This window comes from Ornithorhynchus anatinus, chromosome 8, assembly GCF_004115215.2.
Source record: "Ornithorhynchus anatinus isolate Pmale09 chromosome 8, mOrnAna1.pri.v4, whole genome shotgun sequence".
NCBI lineage: Eukaryota > Metazoa > Chordata > Mammalia > Monotremata > Ornithorhynchidae > Ornithorhynchus > Ornithorhynchus anatinus.
In genome coordinates this window covers 40,327,682-40,355,536 of record NC_041735.1, presented here as the reverse complement: position 1 = coordinate 40,355,536, position 27,855 = coordinate 40,327,682, and the positions used below count along the sequence as shown (strand labels likewise).

The 27,855-nt window shown below is 43.0% G+C and overlaps 1 protein-coding gene across 1 annotated transcript in view; it reads left to right on the top strand.

Annotated features, from left to right (window-relative positions):
- LOC100083924 (collagen alpha-4(VI) chain-like) overlaps positions 1 to 27,623 on the top strand; it is a 68,288-nt gene extending 40,665 nt beyond the window's left edge. Inside the window, exons 12-36 of the mRNA XM_029070793.1 lie at positions 272 to 343; positions 1,116 to 1,142; positions 1,810 to 1,854; positions 1,982 to 2,035; positions 4,890 to 4,952; positions 5,269 to 5,334; positions 6,616 to 6,669; positions 6,792 to 6,827; positions 8,230 to 8,292; positions 8,958 to 9,020; positions 10,355 to 10,417; positions 12,290 to 12,352; positions 13,508 to 13,558; positions 15,163 to 15,198; positions 15,301 to 15,363; positions 18,070 to 18,132; positions 18,392 to 18,427; positions 19,325 to 19,361; positions 20,454 to 20,465; positions 20,554 to 21,047; positions 22,648 to 22,738; positions 23,878 to 24,546; positions 25,371 to 25,461; positions 25,580 to 25,770; positions 27,353 to 27,623. Of these exons, the coding sequence (XP_028926626.1) occupies positions 272 to 343; positions 1,116 to 1,142; positions 1,810 to 1,854; positions 1,982 to 2,035; positions 4,890 to 4,952; positions 5,269 to 5,334; positions 6,616 to 6,669; positions 6,792 to 6,827; positions 8,230 to 8,292; positions 8,958 to 9,020; positions 10,355 to 10,417; positions 12,290 to 12,352; positions 13,508 to 13,558; positions 15,163 to 15,198; positions 15,301 to 15,363; positions 18,070 to 18,132; positions 18,392 to 18,427; positions 19,325 to 19,361; positions 20,454 to 20,465; positions 20,554 to 21,047; positions 22,648 to 22,738; positions 23,878 to 24,546; positions 25,371 to 25,461; positions 25,580 to 25,770; positions 27,353 to 27,531 (2,682 nt within the window). The 3' untranslated portion in view covers positions 27,532 to 27,623. The remainder of the gene's footprint in view (positions 1 to 271; positions 344 to 1,115; positions 1,143 to 1,809; positions 1,855 to 1,981; positions 2,036 to 4,889; positions 4,953 to 5,268; positions 5,335 to 6,615; positions 6,670 to 6,791; positions 6,828 to 8,229; positions 8,293 to 8,957; positions 9,021 to 10,354; positions 10,418 to 12,289; positions 12,353 to 13,507; positions 13,559 to 15,162; positions 15,199 to 15,300; positions 15,364 to 18,069; positions 18,133 to 18,391; positions 18,428 to 19,324; positions 19,362 to 20,453; positions 20,466 to 20,553; positions 21,048 to 22,647; positions 22,739 to 23,877; positions 24,547 to 25,370; positions 25,462 to 25,579; positions 25,771 to 27,352) is intronic.
- The last annotated feature ends 232 nt before the right edge of the window (positions 27,624 to 27,855 follow it).

Genomic DNA, 27,855 nt, shown 5'->3' with positions numbered 1-27,855 from the left:
TCCTAATTGTTACTTAGATCTTGTTAGTCGTTCAATGGAACATTAACCTTTGTAGTATCATAACAAAGAGCCTGTGTTAGACTTGGGGGAGAATGTGTCAAACTTCACGCGATCCTAAAGAATGATTTTAGATTACAAAGCTCTATCCTCATAAATCAGTTTATTATCTTGGTTTCTGTACCCTTGCACAGCACAAAGTAAGCACTTAATAAGTGCCACAGTTATTAAGTGCTGCAAATGTTAAAATGGAAGGCGTCTTTTCATTTCACAGGGAGGGAGAGGCTCCACTGGTTTACCTGGACACCGGGGTGATACAGGATGCCCAGGTCCAAGGGGTCCTAAGGTGAGTTTCACGAAGATTCACCGTTCTCATTCCTGTTTTGCTACCGTTATCACAGATCTGGAGAAACTTCCTTCCCTGGGAGAACGGAAGCATATGTCGGTGTGGGTTGTTTAGTCCCAAGACCTCCAAGGAGTGGAAGAAGATAATTCATCTTATTCCTTATTCTGGGGGCTGCCAATTCATCTTTCTCACCCTGCTGATCACTTTCTTGATGACTCTCTTGTACTGCCAGTAAAAGAATGTGTTACCACACTAATCTTTTTACCCTTCTAGCTGATGAAATAGTTCTTTGGCACTAGTTCTCCAAGAAAGGTTTTCTGTTGTCATCATTGCAGTAACCCCCAAATGACATCTGAAAAACATCTGTCCCACTATTAAAAACACTCACTAGATCAATCTTTCTGCTTGGTGCTGAATCTGTTTCTGTCTCTTTTTTTATTTTCTGTTTCTGCCCCTGTTTCTCACTGTCTAATGAATGTCTCTATCTCAATTTTGCTCCATATCTGTCTTTTTCTTGCTATCTCTCTCCTTCTCTCTTTCCATGTATTTGTCTCCCTATGCCTCTCTGTTGTCTTGTGACTCCACAGGGTGGTGGCTGCATGTAGGTAAAGTGGCACATTAAAAAGCCAACACACTTTTTTATAGTACCCATCTCACTCACTGGGAGAGAAACCATGTTCCTCTTCATCATCCAAGCTGAAAGATACTTCAAGCAAGTCTTTTTTTAAAATTCCACTAAAAGGAGACTCACACTATGATTTTGCAATTTCAGGGACTAAGAGGCCATGGAGGAGAAAAGGTAGGTGTCCCCCTTCTCTTTCTCAATGGAGTTTGCTTTTCTACCAACAAAACAATATTGAATTATTTCATTTTCCCTTTTCCTCCTTGAGGAGAGACAATAAAATTCCAAGAAGATCAAAGCCAAGAGGCAAGAATATTGTAGTCAGATATATAGTGAAAATTTCAGGGAAGCAATTGTTGCCTAAAGGATTGTAATAAGTATTTCCTGTATAAGCTCAGCATGTTGGTCTACTTTCATAAATGAAAATTACTCTGGGAGGAAGTCAGCTATTCCAAAAATGGAAAATTCATTTGCCCCTCTTTCAAATCCACAATTTACCTCTTAACAGGCTCCTTTCATTTCAAATGATCATTGAAGTGACCGTCACTGAATGTGCCCAGGATAAATAATTTTTAAACAGTTTTTTTTTCCTCTTAGACCCAAATCTACATAGGGTAGTAGTGCCATGAAGAAATGGAAATAGGGTGGTGGAGGCTCCAGGGAATATTTTTATTGCTCTCTTTACATTATTTTGATTCTTATTTAGGTTTCTGAACTCGATCGGTTGATGGAAAAAACTGAAATGAAAACTAGAAAAAATAATATCAAAGATGATCTCACATGTTTACCTTATATCTATTCCTGTTGCTAATACCATGTTGATTTTGTTTTGTTCTCACCACAGGGCAGTAAGGGTGATGACGGCATTAATGGGGTGGATGGTGAGCAGGTATAGAAACTTTCTGCTTAGAGTAGAAACTTGGAACTGAATAAAAGAGATTTCCATTGAAATTCAGAGGATGCATTACTCCATGTTTTTCATATTTCTCTATTTTTTCCCCTCTTTCTGGGTCTAGGGAGAGAGTGGAACTCCTGGATCCCACGGAGAAAAAGGCAGTACAGGAAAGCGGGTATAATTTAGTCTCCCATGTTAAAAACTCATTCCCCATTCCCCTCCTCATAAAGCCTAAATTCCTAATTCTCGGTATTGAGGCACTCAAACTGCTATTTCCTTCCTATTAATCTACTCTCTTCTCCCAGTATATCTCAGTTTGCATTCTTCATTTCTCTCAAGCTTACCAACTAGCTGTGCCTTAGTCATCTCACTGGTATCTGACCCCTTGCTCATGTCCTGCTTCCCGTCTGGAACTCCCTCCCACTTCAAATCCACCATACCACGGCTCTTCTGAAATAGCATGTTCTTAGGAGGCTTTCCCTGATCAATTTATCTTCTCCCCAAATTAATTTTCCCCCAGCTATCACCTCAGTTCTTCTGCACTCACAATCACCCGGAGCATTTTTGAACATATATATTTAGTACATTTCTTATATATCCTAGTTCTAGGGCACTCAGATATCTCTATACCCACTTAGCCTTCTTTATCTTAGCTGTAAATTATTTTAATGTCAGTCAGTCTGTCAGTCGTATTCACTGAGTGCTGAATACTGTGTGAAGTGCTTGGGAGAGTACAATATAACAATATAACAGACACTTTCCCTGCCCATAATGAGCTTACAGTCTATAGAGGGAGACAGATCTTAATATAAATAAATTACAGAAATGTCCCCAAGTGCTATAGGGCTGGGAGAAAATGAATAAAGGGAGCAAGTCAGGGTGATGCAGAAGGGAGTTGAAGATAGGGAAAAGAGGGCTTAATCAGGGAATATCTGCATCGCCCACTAGACTGAAGACCCTTGAAGGCAAACAGCATGTCTTCAATTCTATTTTACTCTCACAAATGCTTACTGTAGTGCTCTGCACACAGTAACTGTTCAATAAATACTATTAAATTACTGATTCATTTATTGATTGATTTGTTGTTTTTAGACAGGTGTACATACAGTTCAGATCCATCCTTCTGGTCATAAATTCCCTGCAGTCTGAAAAACAAATTTAGGGAAAATAATTTTGAGCATTGGGCTGGACTGGGATACTTGAAACGTAGTTGTACTAACTCACATCAAAGCTGTGTTCATTCTTTCATTCATTCGTTTGTTCATTCATTCATTCAATCATATTTATTGAGTGCTTATTGTGTGCTAAGCACTTTACTAAGCACTGGGAAAGTACAATGTAACAACAAACAGATACATTCCCTGCCCACAATGAGCTCAAAGTCTAGAGTGATTTTGGGCAAGGTATTTAGGACCCCAATAACTCAAATTCCTTGTCTGTAAAATGGGAGGGTTTCAGTTAACTCATTCAGTCATTTAATCATATTTAAGACAGCAATAAAGAGAGACAATCCCTGCCCACTATGGACTCACATCTAGACGGGGGAGACAGACATCAATACAAGTAAACAGGCATCAATATAAATAAACAGAATTATTGATATATACATATTATATATTTGTATATATTATATATATACGATTATAAATATTTAATGATTTTGGTATTGTTTCATTTTATTTATGGAGTAACTACACAGGCAAGATCAATGATAGTTAAGGCATTTTATCTGGCTAGTTCAAGGAAAAAACACCATTGTGGAAATAGAGTTTTCTTGGAGCTTGAGGTTTAGTTTATCTAGATTGATTTTCAATATTCATTAAATTAACCAAACTGCCAAATCTTCATTTCACTCAGTGCTGTGCAGAAAGTTTTTTTCTGGGTAACTGTACTGTTCCTAATTCCTATAATATACACAAATAAGTGCAGTGGGGCAGGGAGAGGAGTTGGGCAAAGGGAGTGAGTGGGGGTGATGTGGAAGGGAGTGGGAGATAAGGAAAAATGGGGCTTAGTCTGGGAAGGCCTCTTGGAAGGAGGTGTGCCTTCAATAGGTCTTTGACGGGGGAAAGAGTGATTGCCTGGCGGATTTGAGGAGGGAGGGCGCTTCAGGTCAAAGGTAGGACGTGGGCCAGGGGTCTGCAGCGAAGCAGGTGAGATGGAGGCACAGTGAGAAGGTTAGCACCAGAGGAGAGGAGTGTGTGGCCTGGGATGTAGAAGGAGAGAAGGGAGGTGAGGTAGCAGGGGGCAAGGTGATGGAGAGCTTTGAAGCCAAGAGTGAGGAATTTTTGTTTGCTATGGAGGCAGATAAGCAACCACCGGAGATTTTTGAGGAGGGGGATGACATGCCCTGAACGTTTCTGTAGAAAGACAGTCAGAGCAGCAAAGTGAAGTATGGACTGAAGTATGGCAGAGGCAGGAGGTTGGGAGGTCAGAAAGGAGGCTGATGCAGTAATCCAGTCAGGACAGAATGAGTGACTGTACTAACGTGATAGCGATTTGGATGGAGAGGAAAGGTCGGATCTTGGCGATGTTGTGAAGGTGGGACCGGCAGGATGTGGAGATGGATTGGATATGTGAGTCAAGGATGACACTAAGGTTACGGGACTATGAGACGGGAAGGATGGTTGCGCCGTCTACTGTGACAGGAAAGTTTGGGAGAGGACAGGGTTTGGGAAGGAGGAGGAGGGTGCTTCCTGGAGAATAGTTTACTTTATCATAGCCCTCTTACAGCAGCTTGCGGGACTAGCAAGCCCAAAAAGAATTCCTTCTCCTCCCTTTCTCAGAGGCTCCAGAAACTCACAGTTCCAACTATTGCTGTCATATATTTTTGTAGCCAGAGGTTTCTAGAAGTGGGCCCCTTTCTCACCCTCTCCCTCTGGTAGAGGTCATCCTAAATTCCATGTGAATCTTCATTTGTCAACATCCTTCCCTCCCTTGGGCATCACCTGATGGGTAAGTTCTTTGGTATTAAGAACCTGACAGCTCAGTAGGTGGATCGCTAATAGTCGTTTCTCTTTTTGTGATTAAAGGGTTGGAAAGGCCCTCCCGGAGAGCTTGGTGATCCAGGAGTTCCAGGCTTCAGAGGAGATCCCGTAAGTTAGGTTTAGGGAGCACGCTTTTCCATCGGTCAGGAGTGACATACAAAAGCTTTCAGCAATGGTTGCCCTTCCCCCAAATACCTCAAGAACTATGCTGTTTATCAGTGACATCCATCAACTGGAAAATCGGGACTGAAGAAGAAGAAAGATTGAAGTTGAATAATATTCTCCCCATTAGGAGTCGATGGCAAACACATGAAAATGAAAATAAAATGAACCTAGTCCAATTTAGTTGAGTTTCTCTGATCCTAACATTTTCCCTCCTCCTTCTGTCTTCTTCCCTTGAGTAACAAAGCTTTTATTTCCTCAGGGGGATCCAGGAACCAGTAGTGAAATTCAAGGTCAAAAGGGAGAAAAAGGAAGAAGAGGGAGACAGGTAAAGCCCATTTCAAACAGTAGCTGCAAAGAGGCATCCTGGTCTCATTGTTGCTGATCTAGGCCTTTGGGGGTGGCTTTTGGAGGGGATAAAAATTAGAGAGAATTTATAAAGGGCTTTATCCCCAGATGTAAAGAAATATTAGAGATTATATTTTTTACCAAAGGTCATATTTTAAAAATAGCTTTGGGGTTCTCTGTGGCCAGTGTCACAGGGGAAGTAAATTATTGCTTCCCCAGGGATTATGGTGGAAAATAACTTAGAGTAACTATTAATTGTTTCAGAGCTGGAACAAAGCAAACTGTGATTAAGAATGTATCAAAGAAGAAAGCAGTTATGTTAGTTTTTCCCTCCTTATTTGGGTTCACAGAAACTACAAGAAAATCCTCCCAGATTCTTGTAAATCTGCCTGTAATATACAAATAACTGGACACTGTCTTAAAAATGCAATTTAAACCAGTTTGGCTCATGTCCATATCATTAAAGTTCCCAAGAATAAGGGCTCTTTCTGTTACGCTACTACACAAAGCTTTTGCTACAGTACATTTGTTCTATGACAAGGAGTGGATTTATTGCCTGTAACTGCAAGTCAATTAACATCCACTGCTTAGTTGAAGCCTGGCTAGTGATCCATTTGGAAAAGTGTTTGGAACAGAAGTAGGTAGCCAGTTGGGAGGCTGTGTGGGGAAAAACATCCCTTCACGGGCTCACTGCAGCAACTACTCCTACAAAGTTAGCAACGCTTACCTAGCTACAGTGGTGCTGTGAATCGAACCGTAATGATCTATTTCCTTCTGCGTATCTTCAGGGAAGACTTTAGACCACCGGGGAGCTCTAGGACCAGCTACTGAATTTAGTTAAAGCAGGAGACATAGAAATCCTAGCTCCTCTTTCCCCCTGGCAAGCATCAGCGGGTGTCCCTTGGCCCTTTCCCTACTGATGTGTTCCTAGCTCCCCCGCCCCGTCCTCTCCTACAGGAAAATGTGGCATTCTGGCATCTTGAGTGCCACGGCACCATTCAATTCTACTGCTCTGGCCCTGCCCTTTGCCTGGGAAAGTGAGGCAGGAGGTGAGAGGAAGGGTTGTTGTTTTAGAACTCTTTGGGACTGGGATGCTTGCCTAAGATAGGACTTCCCACATTTTGCAAATGTAATGAAATATTTGAAGAAAAATTCCTGGAACCTTGGAATTCTACCATACAGCTATCCCTGGTTTGCTTTAAGGAAACAAATCTAAATCCAACAAATTTAAATCAAAACAATTCTGCCTTCTGTTGTTTAGGGAAATCCAGGACGAGTCGGCTTGCGGGAAGAGACTGGAAACAGGGGCCCCGTGGTAGGGATAATTTATATTCCACAGTGTCTCCTCTGCGAGTCAACCTCCAGTCGGGGACTTTTCTTATTTTGGTTGTTTTGATGCTTCTGATTCATGGGTAATTGTTGTCTTCTATTTTTTAGGGGGCAAGAGGTCAAAGAGGCCAACCTGGAGTGAGGGTTAGTGGCTGTTACTCACTCTACAGATGGGGCTGGGCTTTCTTCTGAATCACCCACCCAACTCTCTAATCCACAATCCTCTGGCTTTGGTTTTGAGTCAGTGGGTTGGCACATGAGTTATTTGGGGGATTGATTTCGCCTCAGGGGGTTATGTGGAAATTACTGGGAAATTTGTTCTTTTGCCTTTCCATTAGTAGAAAGGAAATTTTCCAAATGCCAGGGAAAGTTTGAATCCAAACTTTTTTCCCGTGAAAACACGTCAGAATTTTCCTTTTCAAGCCTGGGGCAGAGGCAGCCTTGGCTTATGGGAGAGTAGAGATGGGGATGGGGAAGAGCAGCATGTCAAGAGAACAGGCATCAGGCCTAGTTCCAATGTCAGATCTACATGTGCATCTACGATGACTACATGTGCAAGAGCCGAGAGCCAAGGAATGAGGAATTTCCCTGTTCTTTAGCTGGAAGGGGCGTCCTGAAGAGATCACTGAGTCCAGCCCCTTGGCTCCAGGAGGGACAGTAGCAACTAAGACTCCCATGGGGCCTCTCCAGGTGGCAGCCTATCCAGTGGCCTAAACTTTGGAGGTTTTTGAGGAGGGGGGAGACACGTGTAAACTTATGTCTTAGAAAAATAATCTGGGGAACAGAGGGAAGTATGGACTGAAGAGGGATGGAGGTCTGCTAGGAGGCTAATTCAGTAGTGGAATCTTATCTACTTAGGCATATGTGTGAAATACCTTACATCTATCTCCCAGTTCAGGGTAATATTGACTGCCTTGGTGCACTTAACAGTGAATGCATTGATGTCAGATCCGATTTAGTTAGCAGCACAGTCTGGACCACCAAGGATTAATGTGCCAAGTTGTAATAAAAGGAACAACTTTCTATCCAATTTAAACAATAACTTGATAAATATCATCACTTGTGAACCAAAAATTAAGGAATGTAGCTTTCAAAGACATCTAATATAGAATCAGTGCAATGAAATCCAATGTGGAGCCCACCCAACCCTATGTCAAATTACTTGAGCCCCCATACCATTAAGCACCCATAATGTGCTTAAGTTAAGGAGCCCAAGTCCTGCATGCAGTCACCCCTCTTAGATACAGTACAAGATTAAACGGTGATGTGCTCACAGAGCTGAACAGATGGAAGAAATGGATAGAAGGACTGAAGAGTGGAACAAAATTCTGGCCCCACATTCTTCAGTATCTAGGGTAGATATCCCCACAAACTCCCTACATCCTTTTCTGCTCTAAGCTACACTGACTTCAAAGGAGAATGAGTCAACATATCATTATTTCCCATGTTTCTTTTGGGGTCCAATAACAATATATAATGGAAGAGTCGGTGGCCTTTGGGATTAAGAATGATCAATGAACGGACACATTTTCATTCATTTCTGCAGGGTTTGCGAGGAGAATTTGGACGAGAGGGCTCTAAAGGACTGCTTGGGTTTCAAGGCTCACAGGTGGTATCACAAGAGCCTGACTGGCTTTGTTGGTGAAATATTCCTCAATTGGGTCTGTTTCTTCTTCAGAAACTCTGGCTCCAGGGGGAAAGTTAAGATAATGATCAGTGGGATCATCAATACTCAATGACTACTGGTGTCTCCCTATTGTAAAGAAGCTGATTTCAGTTTCCACTATTTCACCCAGCAGGAAGCCAGTATCAGAGGAATTAGGGTATTCAGGTTATTCACGGGAAATCTAGAGAAAAATAAATGGAAAAGAAGGGGATTTGGAGGGAGAGAGCTAAAGCAATTTAGCCGCTATATGATCTCTATTGTACTGTGGTGAAATTTTGATGGGGAGCTCTTGAAACTAACCCTTGTCTCCCTTCAGTATTTAAAATGAAATTTGTGCCATGAAAATCCCCATTTAATAGCACTTTCTCAGGCACTACAGTCTGTCTCCTCTGGGCACAAGGAGTCATGAACCTGGGAGGTCTAGCTATTTATTTATGTGTCCTTACTTTTTTTCCAGACTCTTTCAGTATTTTCCAGAATCTTTCAGGACATTCTAGGATAAGGCCACAGAACTAAATCCAGAATTAGTGTTCCTTGTCAGAACTCTGACTTTTATATTGGCATAAAGTATTAATAGTTCTTAATCAATTTGTTGTTGTTTTGGCTAGGGTCCAAGAGGTTACCAAGGATCCAAGGGAACAGCTGGATTGCAAGGTTTACCCGGTCCCCAGGTATGTCACCCCCTGTTGCCAACCTAACAATGACTTCTAAATAGGAGAAGTCAGATAAAACGATGCAAATCACTGCAAACCTTGTGAAGCAGAGAGGCAGTATGGCCAGGTGGATACAACACAGGCCTAGGAGTCAGAGGACCTGAATTCTAATCCTGGCTTGCCATTGGTCTACTGTGTGATCTTGGGCAAGTCACTTAACTTCTCTGTGCCTCAGTCATTTCATCTGTAAATGGGGATTAAGACTGAGAACCCTATGTGGGATTATCCTGTATTTACCCCAGCACTTAGTAGAGTACCTGGAACACAGTAAGTGCTTAACAAATTCAGTTAGAAAAAACCCTCAAAAATCAGGGTATTTAAGCCTTTTGCAGTTTTGTCACAGTTCTGAAGTGGAAACTATGTCTAAGGAATAACAGAGGGAAGAAGCAAAACAATTTGTTACTGAATGTTTAAATGGTAGCCCTTTAACATTAGTCTAAAAACATTTTTTCCCAGTCTCGACTGGAACCCCATTAGGACTGAACTTGGCACCTAATTCAACAGTCTCTTTCACTATTTTTCTTGGAGAAAATGTCAGCGTAACATTGAAGTACTCAAAAAGAATCTGAACCTTTCTCAATCTTAATTGTTCAGGTCAAAATACACTTTCCTCACTGATGAATGCTTAGAGACCTGAATTATGCAGATAATTGCCGCAATGCTTCACTTCCCTTTGTCTTTCAGCTCTCCCAAGAGTTCAGTACAGTGCTCGGCACACAAGAAGTGATCGATAAATACCACCGATTGATTGATAAGTGGGGGCCTTGAGTAAAATACTTACTGATCACTACTAATCCTGGATCTTAATTTAATTTCATCCTGGATGTAATCGATTGGCACAATGCAATGTCTAAATTTAAGGATGCACTTCAGAAGGACTGAATGAATGATGATGATGGTATTTGTTAAACGCTTACTATGTGCAAAGCACTGTTCTAAGCGCTGGGGGAGATACAAGGTGATCAGGTTGTCCCACGTGGGGTTCACAATCTTAATCCCCATTTTACAGATGAGGGAACTGAGGTCCAGATAAGTTAAGTGACTTGCCCAAAGTCACACAGCTGACAAGTGGCGGAGCTGGAATTAGAACCCATGACCTCTGACTCCCAGGCCCGTGCTCTATGCTATAATAAAAGAATTGGATTAACATCAGAATATTGTTGTGTGAGATAAATTTAATGACTTCTTCCCCAAGAAGCTCCATACACTAGTTATATGCCATTGGAGACTAGAACTGTGGTAAACTGATTCCTGTGTATCTTTTCTGGCGACTGATATTATTTCTCTCTCAGGGTGCTCCAGGATCTCCAGGTGCACCTGGCTTAAAAGGGAATATGGGACGCAGGGGATTTAAGGTAAACACCAGAAAATGCGGTTTCCTGCTCAGTAAATATTGCAGAAATTTATCAGCTCTTCATGAATTTCCTCTATGCAAAGCTGGTGTCAACTCCATTGACCTGGGATACCAGGCATGTCAGACCTCCCACTGAAATGTATAATAGCGTGTAACTTAACCCACTGAAAGAGGAAAGGACAAACGAAACAAATGCCCAAAAACAACACCTTTTTGCAAGACCAAACGAGAATTCCTTATTACACATCTGCCCTCCTCACAGGCTATACTCCAGATCGCATTCTTCACTATTACCAAATTAACCTTCTCACTGACCTTGTTCCCAACTCTGACCTACTGCTCACACCCGTTTCCACTTTCTTGGAATTTAGTCCCTCTGTAGCTACACCACTTCATAACTCTCTCAATTTCCAATTGCTCCTGAATACCCACCTCCTTCAAGAGATGTTACCAGACTAATTCTCACCACATCTGTTTTTGTCATCTCAGTGTGCAAACACTGATAAACTCCCGTCTCTCTCCTGTCCAGTCCATACTTCGCTCTGCTGCCCGGATCACCTTTTTACAAAACCATTCAAGACATGTCACCCTTATTCCTCAAAAATCTCCAGTGGTTGCCTAACCACCTCCGTCTCAAACAAAACTCCTCACCATTGGTTTTAAAACACTCCATCACCTCGATCCCTCCTACCTCACCTCACTTCTCTCCTTCTACAACCCAACCCACATATTTTGCTCCTCTACTGCTAACCTTCTCAATGTGCCTAGCTCTCGCCTGTCTTGCCAACAACCCCTGGCCCACATCCTGCCTCTGGCCTGGAATGCCCTCCCTCCTCAAATCCAACAGATAATTACCCTCCCCACCTTCAAAGACTTATTGGAGGCACATCTCTTCCAAGAGGCCTTCCCAGACTACGCTCCACTATTCTTCATCTCCCACTCCCTTCTGCATCACCCTGACTTGCTCCCTTTGCTCTGTAATTTTATTTATTTGTATCGATGTCTGTCTCCGCCCCCCCCCAGACTGTGAGCTCATTGTGGGCAGGGAATGTCACTGTTTATTGTTGTATTGTCCTTTCCAAAGTACTCAGTACAGTGCTCTGCACACGGTAAGCACTTATTAAATGATTGAATGATCGAATGAACATTCCATTTATTTTTTCATTTTCTTTGTCAGTACCTTTACTACTATCAATTTTATCTAAATTTCCCCCCCATTTCCACTGCCTGTGTAGTACACGATTGATCATTTCTAAGCTCCTCAAGAGCTGGGATTGTGTCTTTAATTTTAATTGTATTCTCCCATGCACATGCCGTAGGAGTTCAGTGAATACAAGATGGAATCTCTTGTTGGGCATGATGGATGAGCCATGGTCCTGAGATTTCAGGTCAAGAACTGATTATAAGCGCTAGTGATTTGGGCAGAGCACACTCTCACTTTCTTTTCCCTTCCTGTCTTATTCCCTCTGGCAAAGAGTGTTTCAGTGGCAGGCACTGGCATATTGTGAAGTGCACTCAATGCTTTTTGTGATCAGGACACATTAGTGGCTGAAGAATTCACAATAGAGTATGAATGCTGTGCTATGGTGCCATGACCCACCTGGTAGTCGCATTGATACCGCTACAGTCTATGCTGCCCACATTGCCAGTTACATTTCAGGACTCCTGCTGGCTCTGCCCACCTTGTGGTATGCACTGGATGGTTCTTTGGTAAGAAACCATCACTATTTGACAGAATAGATGAGCCTAGGACTCAGGTCTCCTGATTCAAAAGAGGGTTTTTTCCCATAGACCAGGGCACTACAGTTGAATAAATGAATGAATGAAAAGTTTGGCAAAGGAAAATAATTTCATTTTAATTACGTTACAAAAGGGCGATCATGGGGAACTAGGAGAGAGAGGCCCACTGGGACCAGCAGGATCAAGAGGAATGCCTGTGAGTCTTGTTTTTCTGCTGTTAATTTTGTATCGCCTCACTGATTATTGATGCTGTTCATCTTATTTATCATCACGACTACGTCTTTCCTCTTTGGCTGTCTGAAATCTCTGAGGTAAAGAAAGTCTTGAACTCTGAGTATCTCAACTAGCTCTCCCAGAGACATCAAAAAATTAAAATGGAGGGAGCATAAACAATCAGATGGGAGAAGTATCCCACTCTCCTTTTCTCTTTGCTCACATTACTCTTACTTTCAGAGCACAAGTTGTCGCTGTCTCTGCCCATGAAATATTTTAATGATATTTAATCATTAAATATAAATTATTATTTAATATCAAATAATTAAGTGTTGATTATTAAATATTGATATGTAATCATTAAATACTGGTTATGATATTTGATTATGATATTTTAACCAAAGTTAACACTTGCAGAAGTTGCCAAGCCAAGGTAGATGTCCCCAAAATAGATTTTGGAGGATAAAGATGATTCAGGCTCAGCATTCCTTGTAATACCACTGAGAAGTAGAAATGTCCTTGAGCCTTATTCTAAAACCTGAATAAGGAAACTAGATTTTACTACTCTGAACAAAGTACATCACATATCGTTGCATCTTGACTTCTAATTACTTTTTCCCTTTATCTCTCCAAATCCTCTGTTCTCTACTGTCTAATTGCAGGAGCCCATAACACCCACCTATGAACTAAAGTCTCCATGCAGTTGCTATTAAAGTCTCTTGACTGCAGTATCCATGACAGACAGATTTTCAATTTACCATTCAGACATCAGAATAGGATATTGGGCTGCCCTGCCCTTTTATCCCTTGAAAATCCATTTTTCCTAGAATAATCCACTGGCAAGGGCTAGTCAAGGTAACTGGACTGCTCCTTAAGGCAGAGAAATTTTTATAAGAAAGAGGACAGCCCCATTTGCAGTCCAGTGGGAAGTATCCATCCACCCAGTGAACTCTTACCCTCCCCTCCGTTCATCACAATCATAATTTTGCTAGGGCTTTTGCTCTCCTCAGTCTCTATCTAAACGGTTATCTAATACACCACACCTCCCAAATCCAGTGTTTAATATGTGAAGGCTCTGTCCGCTATGCAGATAATAGCACTATATTGTCCCCTAACCTTGACTTTGCAATTTTCACAGGGCCTACCTGGCAAAGAAGGATACGGTCATCAAGGAAGAAAAGGAGCTAAGGTGGACTCAAGCAGTGTTTATTTCCTCTGAATACTTAATCACAACTTATCTTTTTCATGGAGGATAGCAATCAAAATTTTTTTTAATGGTCTTAAGCGCTTACTATGCTCCAGACACTGGGCTAAGCAAGGGAGTAGATACAAGGGCTCACAGTGCTAATCCCCATTTTACAGATGAGGGAATTGAGGCACAGATAAATTAAGTGACTTGATCACACAGTAGACAAGGTGGGGCCAGGATTAGAACCTAGGTCCTCTGACACCCTGTCCCGTGCTCTTTCTACTAGGCCATGGCACTTCTCTAGGTTTTAGACAGCGAGTTTTTACCATCTACTATAATGTTGCAAGGATGTTGAATGGTTATCAAAACTTGAGGATAATCCTCAGGAACTTCTGACTAATGTATAGCCACTCTGCCGCTCCTCTCAAGAAGTGACATAAAGGCCTGGAAAATAATTGGTCAATGGGAGCAACTGGGAAGAGTAGGCGATGGAGCTGGGAAGAAGTAAGGCTGTGGAGAGTCCTTCCCACCAGTTTTCTATGGTCAGTCTCCTTCCATCTTTACTGGGGACTTGGGGAAAGGTCACCAGAGTGGCCTTCCCATGGGGTTTCGCATTAACTATTTGCCCCTTCTCCCCCAAGTCCCTGGATGGGCTTTCTATGACCAGGCCTCCCGCTATCCCACCCACCCCAGCTCCAACTTCCACTGCACCTACTTCCCATCATTTTGGAGGCTCTTAGATGAACATTCTTGGTTGAACAAATGAGTGGGAGTGGCTAGAAGTCAATATTTCTTTCATGTGACATTTTGCTTTTGGTGTTACCTTTCTCCAAGCACCACTTCTCTTTAAAAAGATGATGGAGTTTCCGTTGCTTTTTACTTCCTTTTACCATTTTATCTCCTAAGAATTGTTTCTACCTTATGATTTGAGTCCCGTCACTGGAGACCCACACTTAGATTGAGTTTAATATAGTGCTAGAATTTCTTCCAATCCCTCTAACCCCTGAAGCAGTGGCTGACTACTGCTGACTCACTGTAGGAGGTGGTTCTAGTCGTCTAGGGAAACAGGCACAGCAGAGGTTCTAAGAAAGTAATCTCAATATACTGAAGAAAGGAAAAGCATTTTAGAAAAATCAATTTCTACATCATTTTATCCAGAACGACAAAAATCAAATCTGGTCCCCTGGGAGAAACCTGGAATGAGAGTGAGAAGCAGTGTGGCCCAGTGGAAAGAGCCCGGTCTTGGGAGTCAGAGGTCATGGGTTCTAATCCTGACTCCGCCACTTGTCAGCTGCGTGACTTTGGGCAGGTCACTTTACTTCTCTGGGCCTCAGTTACCTCATCTGTAAAATGGGGATTAAAACTATGAGCCCCACGTGGAACAAGTGATTTTCTTATATTCTCCCCCCCCCAGCACCTAGAACAATGCTTGGCACATAGTAAGCGCTTAACAAATGCCATTATTATTATTATTTAGCCACTCATCTTGACCAGTGTTTAGAGTCTGTTTCATCGGGATTTAAGAAATACGCATTTTCCCCCAAAAGCTCTGGAAAGCTTAACCCAAATTAGATTAAAGAAATGCCTCTCCTTTATTACACTAGGGAGAATATGGATTCCCTGGATTTCCTGGATTGCAGGTAAGGCGTCAAATCTTTTTAGGATTTCCATAACACAGCATTTGCTATTTCTTTTCCTCGGTATTCTCTCACCTTCAAGCTTCTGGTTTAAATTTTCAAAAGGGAGAAGATGGTGTTCCCGGCTACCCAGGAAAAAAAGGATCCAAGGGGGTTAGAGGAAGAAGGGTGAGCACTTTAAAATGAATTTTTGATGGGTTCTGGTTCTCAGTAACAAAGAGAACATTTTTCTGGGGCTATGTAAATTCCACATAGGTCAACGATGCTTTCCCTCTATATTTTCTGTGATTTATTTTTGTTCTGTCAGTGTGTACTCTACAACTTCCACACCACCTTCCTTCTGCTTTCTCCCGCCTTTCCCCTCACCCTCCCTCTCCATCTGAGCACAAACATTAAAACCCACCTCTACATTTGCCTGATCCCTTTCTTTCCTCCTGCCTCTCCAGCTAGCCATCCCTCACACACGAGGTTGGTGGCTGGCAGCTTGGGGGTCTATTATTACTCTGCTACTGCTCCAGCTGGAGAGGTGGGAGAAACGAAAGGGAACCGGCACAAGATAAACTGTTCACTTGGGATTCTGTAAGGGAATGACAATCTAAAAAGGGGAGGACGGGCACATAGAAACAGGACTATATTACACACCACAGGAGCAAATGAAGCACAGAATTCAAAAACTTAGACCATTAAAAGAGGAAACCGTGCTTGGAGGGGGGATAATAATAATAATAATGTTGGTATTTTGTTAAGCGCTTACTGCGTGCAAAGAGAGGACTGTTCTAAGCGCTGGGGTAGATACAGGGGAATGAGGTTGTCTCACATGAGGCTCATAGTCTTCACCCCCATTTTACAGATGAGGGAACTGAGGCACAGAGAAGTGAAGTGACTTGCCCACAGTCATTCAGCTGACAAGGGGCAGAATCGGGATTCGAACCCATGACCTCCGACTCCCAAGCCTGGGCTCTTTCCACTGAGTCAAGCTGCGGAGCCATGTCACTCCAGGACATAGCTTTTGCTTATGGTTGGCTCAATCTCCCTAATGTTTTAGCAGTTAAGAGGGCAGCTTTCTGGATGCTCTGCTCCGTCTGCAAGGGGAGGGCTGGGCTCCCATACTGATGGTTCACTGGTTGGGAGCTGCTCTGGATATTTGGTGCTTGCTAGGATTCTGAGTGGGGCTGCTCTAGCTTATTTTCTAAATTGGGATCGTTGACTTTTGGATTTTTCAGCTACCTCTTTCATCCTTATTGGAATCTTTTGAGGGGTGGAAAATGGGTACGACTGTGATCAACCCATCACTACGGGATAGTTGCAGCAACTCCAAGAAGCACTCTGTGACCTGGTTGCTGAGGTCATAGGTCATACTGAAGCACTTCTCGATCAATCAATCGTATTTACTGAGTGCTTACTGTGTGCAGGACACTGTATGAAGTGTTTGGGAGATTACGACATAACAATATAAGAGTTGGTAGACACATTCCCTGACCACAGTGAGCTTACAGCCCAGAAGAGGAGACAGACATAATATTCATAAAAAATTACAGATATGTACATAGGTGCCGTGGGGCTGAGGGAGGGATGAATAAAGGGAGCAAATTCAAGTGCAGGGTAGATGCAGAAGGGAATGGGAGAAGAGGAAATGAGGGTGTAGTCAAGGAAGGCCTCTTGGAGGAGAGGTGCCTCCAAAAAGGCTTTGAAGGTGGAGAGAGTAAGTGTCCATTAGATATGAAGGGGGAGGGCGTTCCAGGCCAGAGGCAGGACGTAGGTGGGAGGTTGGTGGTGAGAAAGAAGAGACTGAGGTACAGTGTGTAGGTTGACATTACAGGAGCCAAGTGTCCGGGCTGGGTTGTAGTAAGAAAGCAGCTTAGGTGAGGTAGGAGCTGGCAAAGCGATTGAGTACTTTAAAGCCAACGGTAAGGAGTTTCTGTTTGATGTGGATTTGGATGGGCAATCACTGGAGGTTTTTGAGGTGCGGGGAAACATGGCCTGAACAGTTTTGTAGAAAAACGTCATTCAACGTGACAGGTTGCTGAATCCCCTACTAGTTTTAAGACTCTTTCTTATCCTTGACATTTGTTTTGTTACTATTTGTTGAATGGCACTAGGCACCAACCACAATGCCAGAGCCCACTGGAATCATCAGGAAGGCTCTGAGAGTTTAGAACACCTGTTTATAGGCTTAGAAGAGTCTTTGACCAGGTAGCCATTCCTATCCAGAGTCGGCACTAAGACTGATTTCCCTGCGGTACTCTGACCCGCTTGTAGGAGCAGAGGAGGCTTTGGAGTGGCGATGGGGAGAATCACAGTACATGCCAAAAGCCTGCTAACAGTTTGGCTGGCATCACTAGATCTTGTCCGTTCTCCCTCCAAAGCATCTGCAGAATTTTCTAAAAAATCATTCTGCACACACCTTCCCACTTCTCAAATACCTCCAATGGTTGCCATCCCCATAGCCTTATATTTGGCCATTTCCCTTATCAGTAATGTAGTTTAACATCTGTCTCCCCAGTTGGACCGAAAACTCCTCGAGGGCAGATACTGTGTCTACCGATTGTATTTTCCGGTTCTGAGGGCTCACTGCAGTGCTCTACACAAACTAAGGGGTTGATAAATTGTGCAGATTGATTGGATTTTTGCTATCCCACTTTAAAAAAATAACCAAAGAGGTTTCACATACACCCAAGGAGTAGGTTAACCCATGAAGTCTCTGTTACCTCTCATAAAATAACACATTACAAATATTCTATACAAATCCACCTCTTTCTTCTCTAGGAGGTTTTCTCACTCACTTCGGGATTCCAAAAAGCCAATTCAATTCCCTGAAATTGTAAAGCCTGAGTCCAAGGAGAAATCATTTGATTTTGGTTTGATTCATTTTAGCATTCTGCTGGATACCCTGGTTTAGGAGGAGTTCCAGGAGATCTCGGACCACCTGGACCAATGGTAACAACTTTAATAGATTTTTCTTTTTCTGAAAAAAATAAAAAAGTGGGAAATCTAGGATTTTATTATGTTACTAATATGATTATTTCTTCATAAAATCTTTTTTTGCATAAAATCTAAGTATAGAAAAAAAAATAAGTCCACAAAGTGAAAAAGAGAACAGCCATGTTTATATCCTCTAAATTTTTTTATGCTTCTCCCAAAATGAAAGGTGATTAGGACAAGCATTCTAAACTTTTTGGGTCTTCTTTTATTCCAGGGCATAAAAGGACCAAAAGGTGTAATGTCCATGACGGTATGAGGTTTTCTAGTTCTAAGTTTATTTATGTTCACTGCAGGGTATCCTAATCAGGTTGGTCTGCTTCAGACGGAATTTAGGTATTTTTACATAGGGATGTCTGGGAAAGAGGACAGGGGAGCAACACCTTAGCTGGCCTACTTCTACACCTGCTCCCTCAACCTGTCACCAAGAATGTCAACATTCCCAGAAGCCCATCCCTCCAAGCATGCTTAGTGGTCTGGCACTCTAGGAATTGGTGTAGCCTGAGAGACAGATATCCTGGTCTTAGTTATGGCTTTCTTTTTTAACCCCCAGGATAGATGTTATTCACTGAAAACTTGCTCTGTGCCTTCTATTACACATCTGCCACAATAGGGTAAAGAAAAATGATCTTTAAAACCCTTATGATCTCATGTTTCTCATCACCCCACATTCGGCCTGATGTGTATACCTTAATAGTTTTAGAGATAATGGCCCCATGGAGAAAAAAGGAAATCACCAGAAGGGTGGGAGAAAGGGTGGGGCAGAGGGAAGCACCTCCGGGATGGGGGAAGGAATGAAGCGATACAGAAGTGAGAAGTTAGGAGCTTTATTCCAACCTACTAAATGGACATTTAATATAGCACTAGCCAGAAAATGCTGAACGAATGCTGAGCTGCCTAGGCTATTCCTCAGTCAGAGTTTTTGTGTGTGAAACTTTGGGGATGACTTTAATGGGAGAGACAATAAAGAGCAAGGTAGGGCTTTCTACACTGTAAAAGGTACTTATTTTTTTCTTCCCGTGGATGGTAACCATTGTTCATTCCAAGTTTCAAGTGGTATAAATTACCCAGACAGTGGACCCAGAAAACTTCTAAATCTTTAAGTAAGTGGAAACTGAAACTTCATTTTACCCTTCTCTTTTCCAAACAGCTCTGTGAGATGGTCAGCTTTACTCGATTCAACTGCCGTGAGTATAGGCTCCATCCTCTCCCCATATCTGACAAATCTGCATCACCCGGGGCTTGCCAGAGAACCAAAGGAGAGGAAAGCTGCATGGGTTGGGGAAGGGATTTGGACTGGAGGGAATTACTTAAACGAGGTTTGGCAGATGAGGAAGGAAGAGCCGTGGAGGCCGGGGTGTAATGGGGTTTGGTGCAGGAATGGACTTCGAAGTATTTTCAGTAAGTAAGTGTTCTCATCACCAAGTTACCACCAGAGAGACAAGATCACTGGCCACCTCGGGAAAGAAAGGTTTCCAAAAGACCGGGAATAATTTTCTTAGCTCTGGAGATAAAGTCCTCTGTTCAGGATTGAAGGAGCAAGATGGGCAAGTGACTCACTTTAGTACTTCTGCAGGCAGTACTGTTTCCATTATATGAGCAAAGGTGGAGTCCTTGTCCTTCGGATTTGTTAAGGCAATGGCTAACCCAAACAATAAAGAAATCAAGGGTTGGGTTTCAATCGATAGATTCCCTACCCTACACAGACAGGCTAAAAAACACACTTTTTGAAAATGATTACTAATCATTGTTAACAACATTATTGCACTGCCTCTTGTGAAATAACACAAATAACTTCCTTTGTCAGTACGTTTTGCATTTGGGTTTCCATTCCCTTGGGGCCATTGGGAGGCAGGCGCAGGACTCCAAAACTTTTCAGGATTAACAGTGATTTGACAGCAGGGATATTTTTTGTAATTGGGCCACTTTCCCTCCCTCTCCTCTCCATCCTTTCCTCCTCTTCCTCCTTCCTGCCTCTCCCCTCCCCACCCATCTAGATCATTTCCAGTCCTCTGATGGTCCGAAAGGTTGTTGAAATTCTACCCACAGAGATATTCAAGTGGAAGAGAGGGGACTGTTGGCCTTGTCTGATTTATGTTGTGTTAAAGGGAGGCAGGAAGATGTCACATCTCCTCATGATCGCATCTCTTCCTGTATAAAATGATAAGATTAGATGTGACATCTCAGAACCCCACCCAAAGAACAGAAAAGTGGAAAGCCTGCTACCGTATAAAGGAACATAACCATATTATTTCTTTTTCTGTTCCTTTCTCTTTCAGCTTGCTCATCAGGTAAATAGTTTTGTTCATTGGTTAGATCTTAAACTGTGAATGCTGGTCGGTTACTGAAATCATGTAAATTGCCTTTTTTTTTTTTGAGATACCCCTAGATGTCCAGTGTTCCCAACGGAAGTGGTTTTTGCCCTGGACATGTCTGAAGGTGTCACCCCATCAGATTTCAAAAGGATGACTGACATTTTGTCATCACTCTTGGAGAGAATGAATATCAGCGGAAATAACTGTCCAACCGGTGCCCGCGTGGCCATCGTTTCATACAACGACAACACTAGATATCTGCTACGCTTCTCAGACTTTCAGAAGAAGAATCTGCTCCTGGATGCTGTTCGGCAGATACCTCTGAAGCATTCATCTGGCTCCAGGAATGTTGGCAGGGCCATGCTATTTGTGGCCAGGAATGTGTTCAAGAGGGCTCGTGCTGGTATACTCATGAGAAAGGTTGCCATCTTCTTTGCCACAGGCTTGTCCAATGATGCCAGTTCTATCAATACGGCTACACTGGAGCTAAGCGCCCAGGGCATCACTCCGGCCGTAATTGCTTTCTCTGATGTTCCTAATGTCCGTCGTGCCTTTGAGGTAAGTACGGCACGTCCTGGAGTGTTGAACTAATTATACAGAAAGCATGTCTGGATAAGGCCAGTTGTCAAGAATATTTCTATAAGAGAAGCAGCTTCTTTGTTTTGATGAAAAAGCAGTGTGCCCTAATGAATAGAGGATGGGCCTGGGAGGCAGGAGGCCCCGGGTTCTAATCCCAGCTCTGCCACTTGTCTGCTGTGTGATCTTGGGCAACTCATTGAACTGCTTTTTGCCCCAGTTATCTCATCCATAAAATGGGGATTAAGACCGTGAACCTCATGTTGGACAGGGATTCTATCCAACCTGATTAATTTGAATATACCCCAGCACTTAGTTTAAGTGTCCGGCACATAGTAAGTGCTTAACCAATGTGATTCAAAAAAAAAAGGTGGGGGAGCCTAAAAAACATCTCAGGGAGGACTAGATCACTGCACAGGTGATTGGGCAGAGGTCAATTATGGGCAAAATTGAAGCAGCTAGGTAATATATTTTGGTGAAACATATGGTTTGAATTGATGTTGTCTTGTACTCTACCAAGTTCTTAGTGCAAAGGAAGTGCTCAATAAATATGCCTGATTGAATGATATGTTCTGTCTAAGTACTGTAACTGCAAATTGCTCAAAAGCCCGGACGGTTTGAAAATGCAAAAATCTCACTGATCGGGGGCCCAGGGGCAACTTCCCCAGTTGCTCAAGATAGTTTTGCCACTACTCCACTCTCAGCAAGCCTTAGCCAGCAGTCTAAATCACGGAGAAAATGTGTGACCCTGGGGTTGGCGATGGTGCTGAATGAGCCAGCCATTCAGCAAAATCATTTTCTCCAGGGAGGAAGCCAGAGACAATTTTAATTTAACAGAATGAAATTCTAACCACATGTTACAGTGATTCAACAGCTGTGCTCCACAAAAAGAATTGTACTAACATTGCCTGCCTGGCTTTGCATCCTATTTAGCTGAAACAATCCTGAGAGTTTTCTGGACTTGGTTGCCTCATTTTCTGGAAGGCATAGATAAATCAGCTCCCTGCATACATATTTTTTAAGACTTAACGACTAATTATTATTATTATTATTATTTTGTTTCTCCCAGAATCTAGGTTTATCAGCTATGTTGACCTTGCTATTTTAAAATATGGAGAGTCCAAAACAGAATTGGTAGATATGTTCCCTATCCACAACAGGAACAACAACTTCAAAGAGTAAAAAACACTCCAAACGTTCTTAGTAAAAGTCCTTTAGTCCTGATCCTCAGAGAGGGAAAGTTTAGGGGGAGAGCGTTTTAAACAATTTGAGGAGAATAAACATTTCTGCCCTCAACCGAGATTACTGACTCCCAAAGGTATGAAAACAAGGATTGAGGGACCCAGAGCCTTGCTGAACAGACAAAATTGAGCTTATGTCAATTGGGCTGATTAGGGTCCCATCATAAACACATTATAACCACCCAGGGGGAGTCTGCAGTCAAAGCAGGTAACTGTTATCACTTTTTTCCCCCCCCAGAATTTCTCTGCTCCTTTGTTCTGTCACCGGTATTGTCCCCTCAGACAGAAAACTCAAAGTCCATTAACCTACTAAGAATCACTTTATGTATGTTTTCTACTAGATGGATGATTCAGAGCAATTTAAGCTTTTCCTTTGGGAAAGCGAGGAGGAACAGGACTTGGAGAGGCTGACCAGTTGTACACTATGCTATGGTAAATCTATACATTCAATAGATCATTTTGGCTCTGCCAGAGCCAGGGGATTTACTGTAAAATTTGACTCATTTGTTCATATAGCGTGATTTACAATTACCAAATCATGAGATCTGAGTGATTTTAAGGAAGGTTTTTAATTGTCCCTGTTTGAGTATCCATTTAGAGCATGGAAAGCCCATCGGAGCAGCCAGAGTTTCTGCTCAGGGTCACAGAGAATTTGTTTGGGGAGCGGGGATTCTTTTCGGTAGGACTTCCATCCTCCAACTTCAGTGGGCCCCTTGCAACACGATTCAGGCTAAGCTCCCCAAAAAGCTGTGGATGGGTCCCTTCCATGAAGATGGGATCTGAGGAACCAGGACACAGAAGGGTGCATTGGGAATTTCCAAGGCCTCATGCTCTACTTCTGGGACTACGGGTCTCAGGAGTTACTACTTCTCCTTTCTTCTCGGCTCTCAGGTGGCTGCTGAGTGAGTGGATGGGAAGAGGAGAAGGCATCACAGACTCTTGCTCTAGGGACCTCATAGTTTTATGTCCACAGCTCCTTCAGAAAGAAACTCAACCAGATTATTGCCTACCTAAGAATCATGACACTTTACTCCTGGAGGGGAGGAAATGAAGAGTGAGAGAGTCCTGGCAGCTCCCAGGAACCAGTTGTAATAAGAGGCATTCAGGTTGAAAAAGTTCCATTCTCAGAAAACTGCTCTGAGTGGAGGAATCTTCATGATTTCTGCCCCACAGAAGGCATCCCCAGTGGCCACTGATGTGCCCAGAAAAAACTACTTCAGCTTCCCTTCAGTAAGAATGGATAACTCAATGGTTGTAGGCTAATTCGAGTGCTTCTGCATCTTTTAATTTTCCATTTTGCTTAGCAGGGAATCTGAGCAAAAGGAAAATTGGTCATGTTCAGTATTCACCCTTTAGATACCAGGAGTTTGAGGAAGAAGATTTCAGAGAACAAGTTCAAAACACACACTCTTTGGGTTAATTCGCCCCAAAAATGAATTTTCTTTCTAAGGTTCTCTTTTGAGGAACATGTTTTCTGGAATGAAAACGAACTCCCAGGAAAAGGTTTTCGGCCCTTATGGCCTTCTAGTCCCTGAAGGGTTAATTTCTCATTTCCCTGGGTTCCCTTCTAGATCCTTGCAACGCAGAACAGGATTGTAAGGCACACAGTCTGTCCCCCATCCCAGTGAATATGGACATTGCCTACGTGGTGGACGGTTCACAGGGCATTAGGAGTGAAACATTCAATAGCGTGAAGCATTTCGTGAGCACCTTGCTGGATCAATTTGTCATCGCCCCCTCTCAGACATCCAACACTGGGGCCAGGGTGGCCTTGGTGCAATATGCACCTCCCGGTTTCTTCTCTCATGAATACATTCCACCAGCCAAGAAGGAGTTCGACTTTTACACCTTCCACAATGGGCCACAGATGAAGAGACACATTCAGATGTCCTTCCAACAGCTGAAAGGGCCACCGGCCATCGCTCACACCCTGGAATGGACGATGGAGCAGGTGTTCTTACCAGCTCCCTCACCAAAGAGAAACAAGGTCTTCTTTATAATTCTGGGGAGTGAGACAAGTGCCTGGGACCGGTCAATTCTGAGAAAAGTTTCCCTGGATGCCAGATGCAAAGGATACATCTTATTCACCGTGGCCCTGGACAGACACATTAGTATTGGCGAACTGGCTGAGCTTTCTAGTTCCCCTTTAGAACAACACCTGCTGAGACTGGATGACGTTTTGGATCTTGACATGCCGTATGCCAGGCGGTTTATCCGAGCCTTTCTGAATCTCCTAAGGAGTGAGTAGCAGCGGTGGGGATAGAGGATTTGTCAGGCGGGAAAAAGGGACAGTTATAATGCGGAGGCATTTGGATGACTGTATTCGACCAGGCAATGGGACACCTGGGGAAAACTGAAGCATAACGCATTAAGTGGCAGAGTTGGGACTAAAATCCAGACCTTCTGACTCCCAAACCAGTAATCAGTCCATTAGAATCGAATATGAGGGTTGTGAAGACAGTGTTTATTCTTTCCTTTCTGAGCAGGAGGCTGGGGGGAACCAGTTGGTTGTGGGACCTGGCGTGATGCTTCTGTCCGGAGCCTCCACATTTAAAGTCTAGCTTGGGTTGAGAGGGATCTGAATGGCACTGCCTCATGCACTGGAGCAAGGGATTCTGGGGTACAGGAAATCAGAATGTTGGCCAAGAAACAGCAAGCAACCGTAGATTGTTCTCATGGCCTGTGGTTTTTCTGGTCTCAGGATCTCATGCTCCCCTCCTTTTCGGGTATGTACCCAGTTGCTCCCAATCATCTTAGTATGCCTCCTAACTGGCCCAAATAAAGTTCTGCCCTACTCAGGAGAGCCGAACCAGTGCACCCGAAAGATGGGTCACATTGTGCTTCCCTGACTCGGCATTCTATCCCGCAGCCAGAATTACACTCAAGGTATACCCCTGAAAGAGAGGGGAAGTTCTCTGCCCTGGTATAAGTCCTCATTATATGCTCCACTCATGTTATATTTCCTTTACACATGAGGAAAATAATTGGGTTAAACCAGCTCCTTGGAAGAAATACGGAACGCTTCATGGACTAAAAACAATTTCTCCCCGTGATTTTTCTCTAGGTGAGATCAATCCTTACCCGCCTCCAGAACTTTTCAAAGAGTGTGAAGAGCAGAATCGAGGAGATAATAAGAAACACTTGAATACAAAGAGGTAGACTTTACGGTACAAGTTTAGCTGTGTGTGGAACATTATTCTTGACAAGAGGAGAAACCTCCAAACACAGAGCAGAAGGAAGGAATCTACTGAACCTCTCATACTGTTTCCACAGGTTCTCTTTCAAAGGCTCTGACTATATGGAAAGATTGGAGGCATTGGAGAGAAGAAAAAGCTTCGTAGGGGTGAATTCAACGGCTAAGAAACTCACCACACCCCAAGAAGAAGATAATTATTTTGAGGATAATAAATATGCTCCTGAAGAAAATAGAAAAGAACACCCAGAAAAGACATCTGGAAATGCAGGTGCCTATGTGTGGTAGATATACTTTTTGGTGAGGTGGTATTTGGTTAGTTCATATACATTCATTTTCAAAAAATCTCTTCACTGCTGGATTCTCAAAATAAATCGATGGCAATTATTGAATGCTTACTGTGTGTAGAGCACTGTACTAAGCACTTGGGGGTACAATACAACAGAATGTACATTTTTGCCTTTTGTAACACTCACTACCAAATGCTCCACAAAAGAGTTTCCTTTATAAGAACTGATGGAGTCTAATAGACTATTTCTAGTCCTGATGAAAACCAGAAATCTGTGGGAGTCTGCATGGCGGAAGACCAAAGGGCTAATTTCTATTTGCAGTGCGTACTGCAGTAGGAGAAAGCCCAACAGTGGCAAATATCCAAATATGCTCTCTCTAAAATTAAGTGAATTTAGAACAAGATACAATCTGCTTTCCTTTTTACCACATGACCTTGTGGTACACATGGTTTGTCCACGCACACATATACAGGGAGTCTCACTATCCCATCCCTACAGGCACAGAGATGTCCAGTTGTTGGCATGATCCAGCAGTTCTCCATCATTCCCTTTCCCAGCAGGTTGGAACCACATGAACATAGCAGAGGCTATAACTTCCCAGAGAATCAAACTCACCAGTCTCGATATCGACAGTTACACTTAAGATGGTTATACAGAAGTTAAGCAAAGCTCATTCACTATATGTAACACTTGGAAGTCATATGGAATTATCTGACTGCTCTTATCCGGCTAACCCCCATTTTGTCTATTTTGGGGGACACGGGGCAAAAGCCATCTGGAAGTTACATGGAATTATCTGACTGTTCTGATCTGGCTATACTCCGTTTTGTCCATTTTGGGGGACGTGGGGCAAAAGTCATTCTCAAGTAGGGCATTTACTCTCTGGATTTAAAAAAAAGCAGCATTCATTTTGTAGAAAAAAGTATCTGTTTTTAAATGGAGGAAATCACTATACTTCCTCCTTCTGAATAGGAAGCAAAAGTTCTTCTTTGAATAGATAGGGTAGAGTTCGGGGGAAGTAAGAAACGGATTGGACAGTTGCAAGAAATAAACTATGAGAGAGGATGATTGGTTAAAATCATTTTTTGACATTAGGAGAAGTCCGACCAGACTTTCAACTGGGAATAAGAGAGAGAAGTGTTAAAGCAAGTGAAGCAGCGTGGCTCAGTGGAAAGAGCATGGGCTTGGGAGTCAGAGGTCACGGGTTTGAATCCCAGCTCTGCCACTTGTCAGCTGTGTGACTTTGGGCAAGTCACTTAACTTCTCTGTGCCTCAGTTACCTCATCTGTAAAATTGGGATTAAGACTGTGAGCCTCATGAAGGACAACCTAATTACCCTGTATCTACCCCAGCACTTAGAACAGTGCTCTGCACATAGTAAGCACTTAACAAATACCAACATTATTATTAATATTATTAAAGGTAATTAAGTGGGGAGGAGAAGAATGACTGTTTCGTAAAGAGGTAACTACCTTGGGCAGGAAAATCAGCTCCAGGAGATGACTTAGTAGGTAATCCCTCTCATGGATATAATCTAACTTTATCCACATTTGATTTTTCCAGATGTCTGCTCTATGGCACAGGACAGGGGGGAGTGCCAGGACTATATTCTGAAATGGTTCTACAATTCAGAGCAGAAAAGCTGCATGCAGTTCTGGTATGGCGGCTGCGGTGGCAATCCCAATCGATTTGAGACGCAGCAAGAATGTGAATCTCGGTGTGTCGAACAATCCCTGGGCTAAGGAAATCACAGAGAGGCAGCCTGGTGGAGCGGATAGAGCATGGACCTGGGGGTCAGAAGGTCGTGGGTTCTAATCCCCACTCCGCCACTTGTCTGCTGTGTGCCCTTGGGCAAGTCACTTCACTTCTCTGCATCAGGCGCTTCATCTGTAAAATGGGTTTGGAGATTGGGAGCCCCCCCGTGGGACGGGGACCGTGTGCAACCCACTTTGCCTGTATCCATCCCAGCGCTTAGTACAGTGCCTGGCATGCAGTAAGCACTTAACAGATATCATCATTATTGTTATTATCTAAACCAGGTGCAACTGTTCATCTGGGCAGACTTA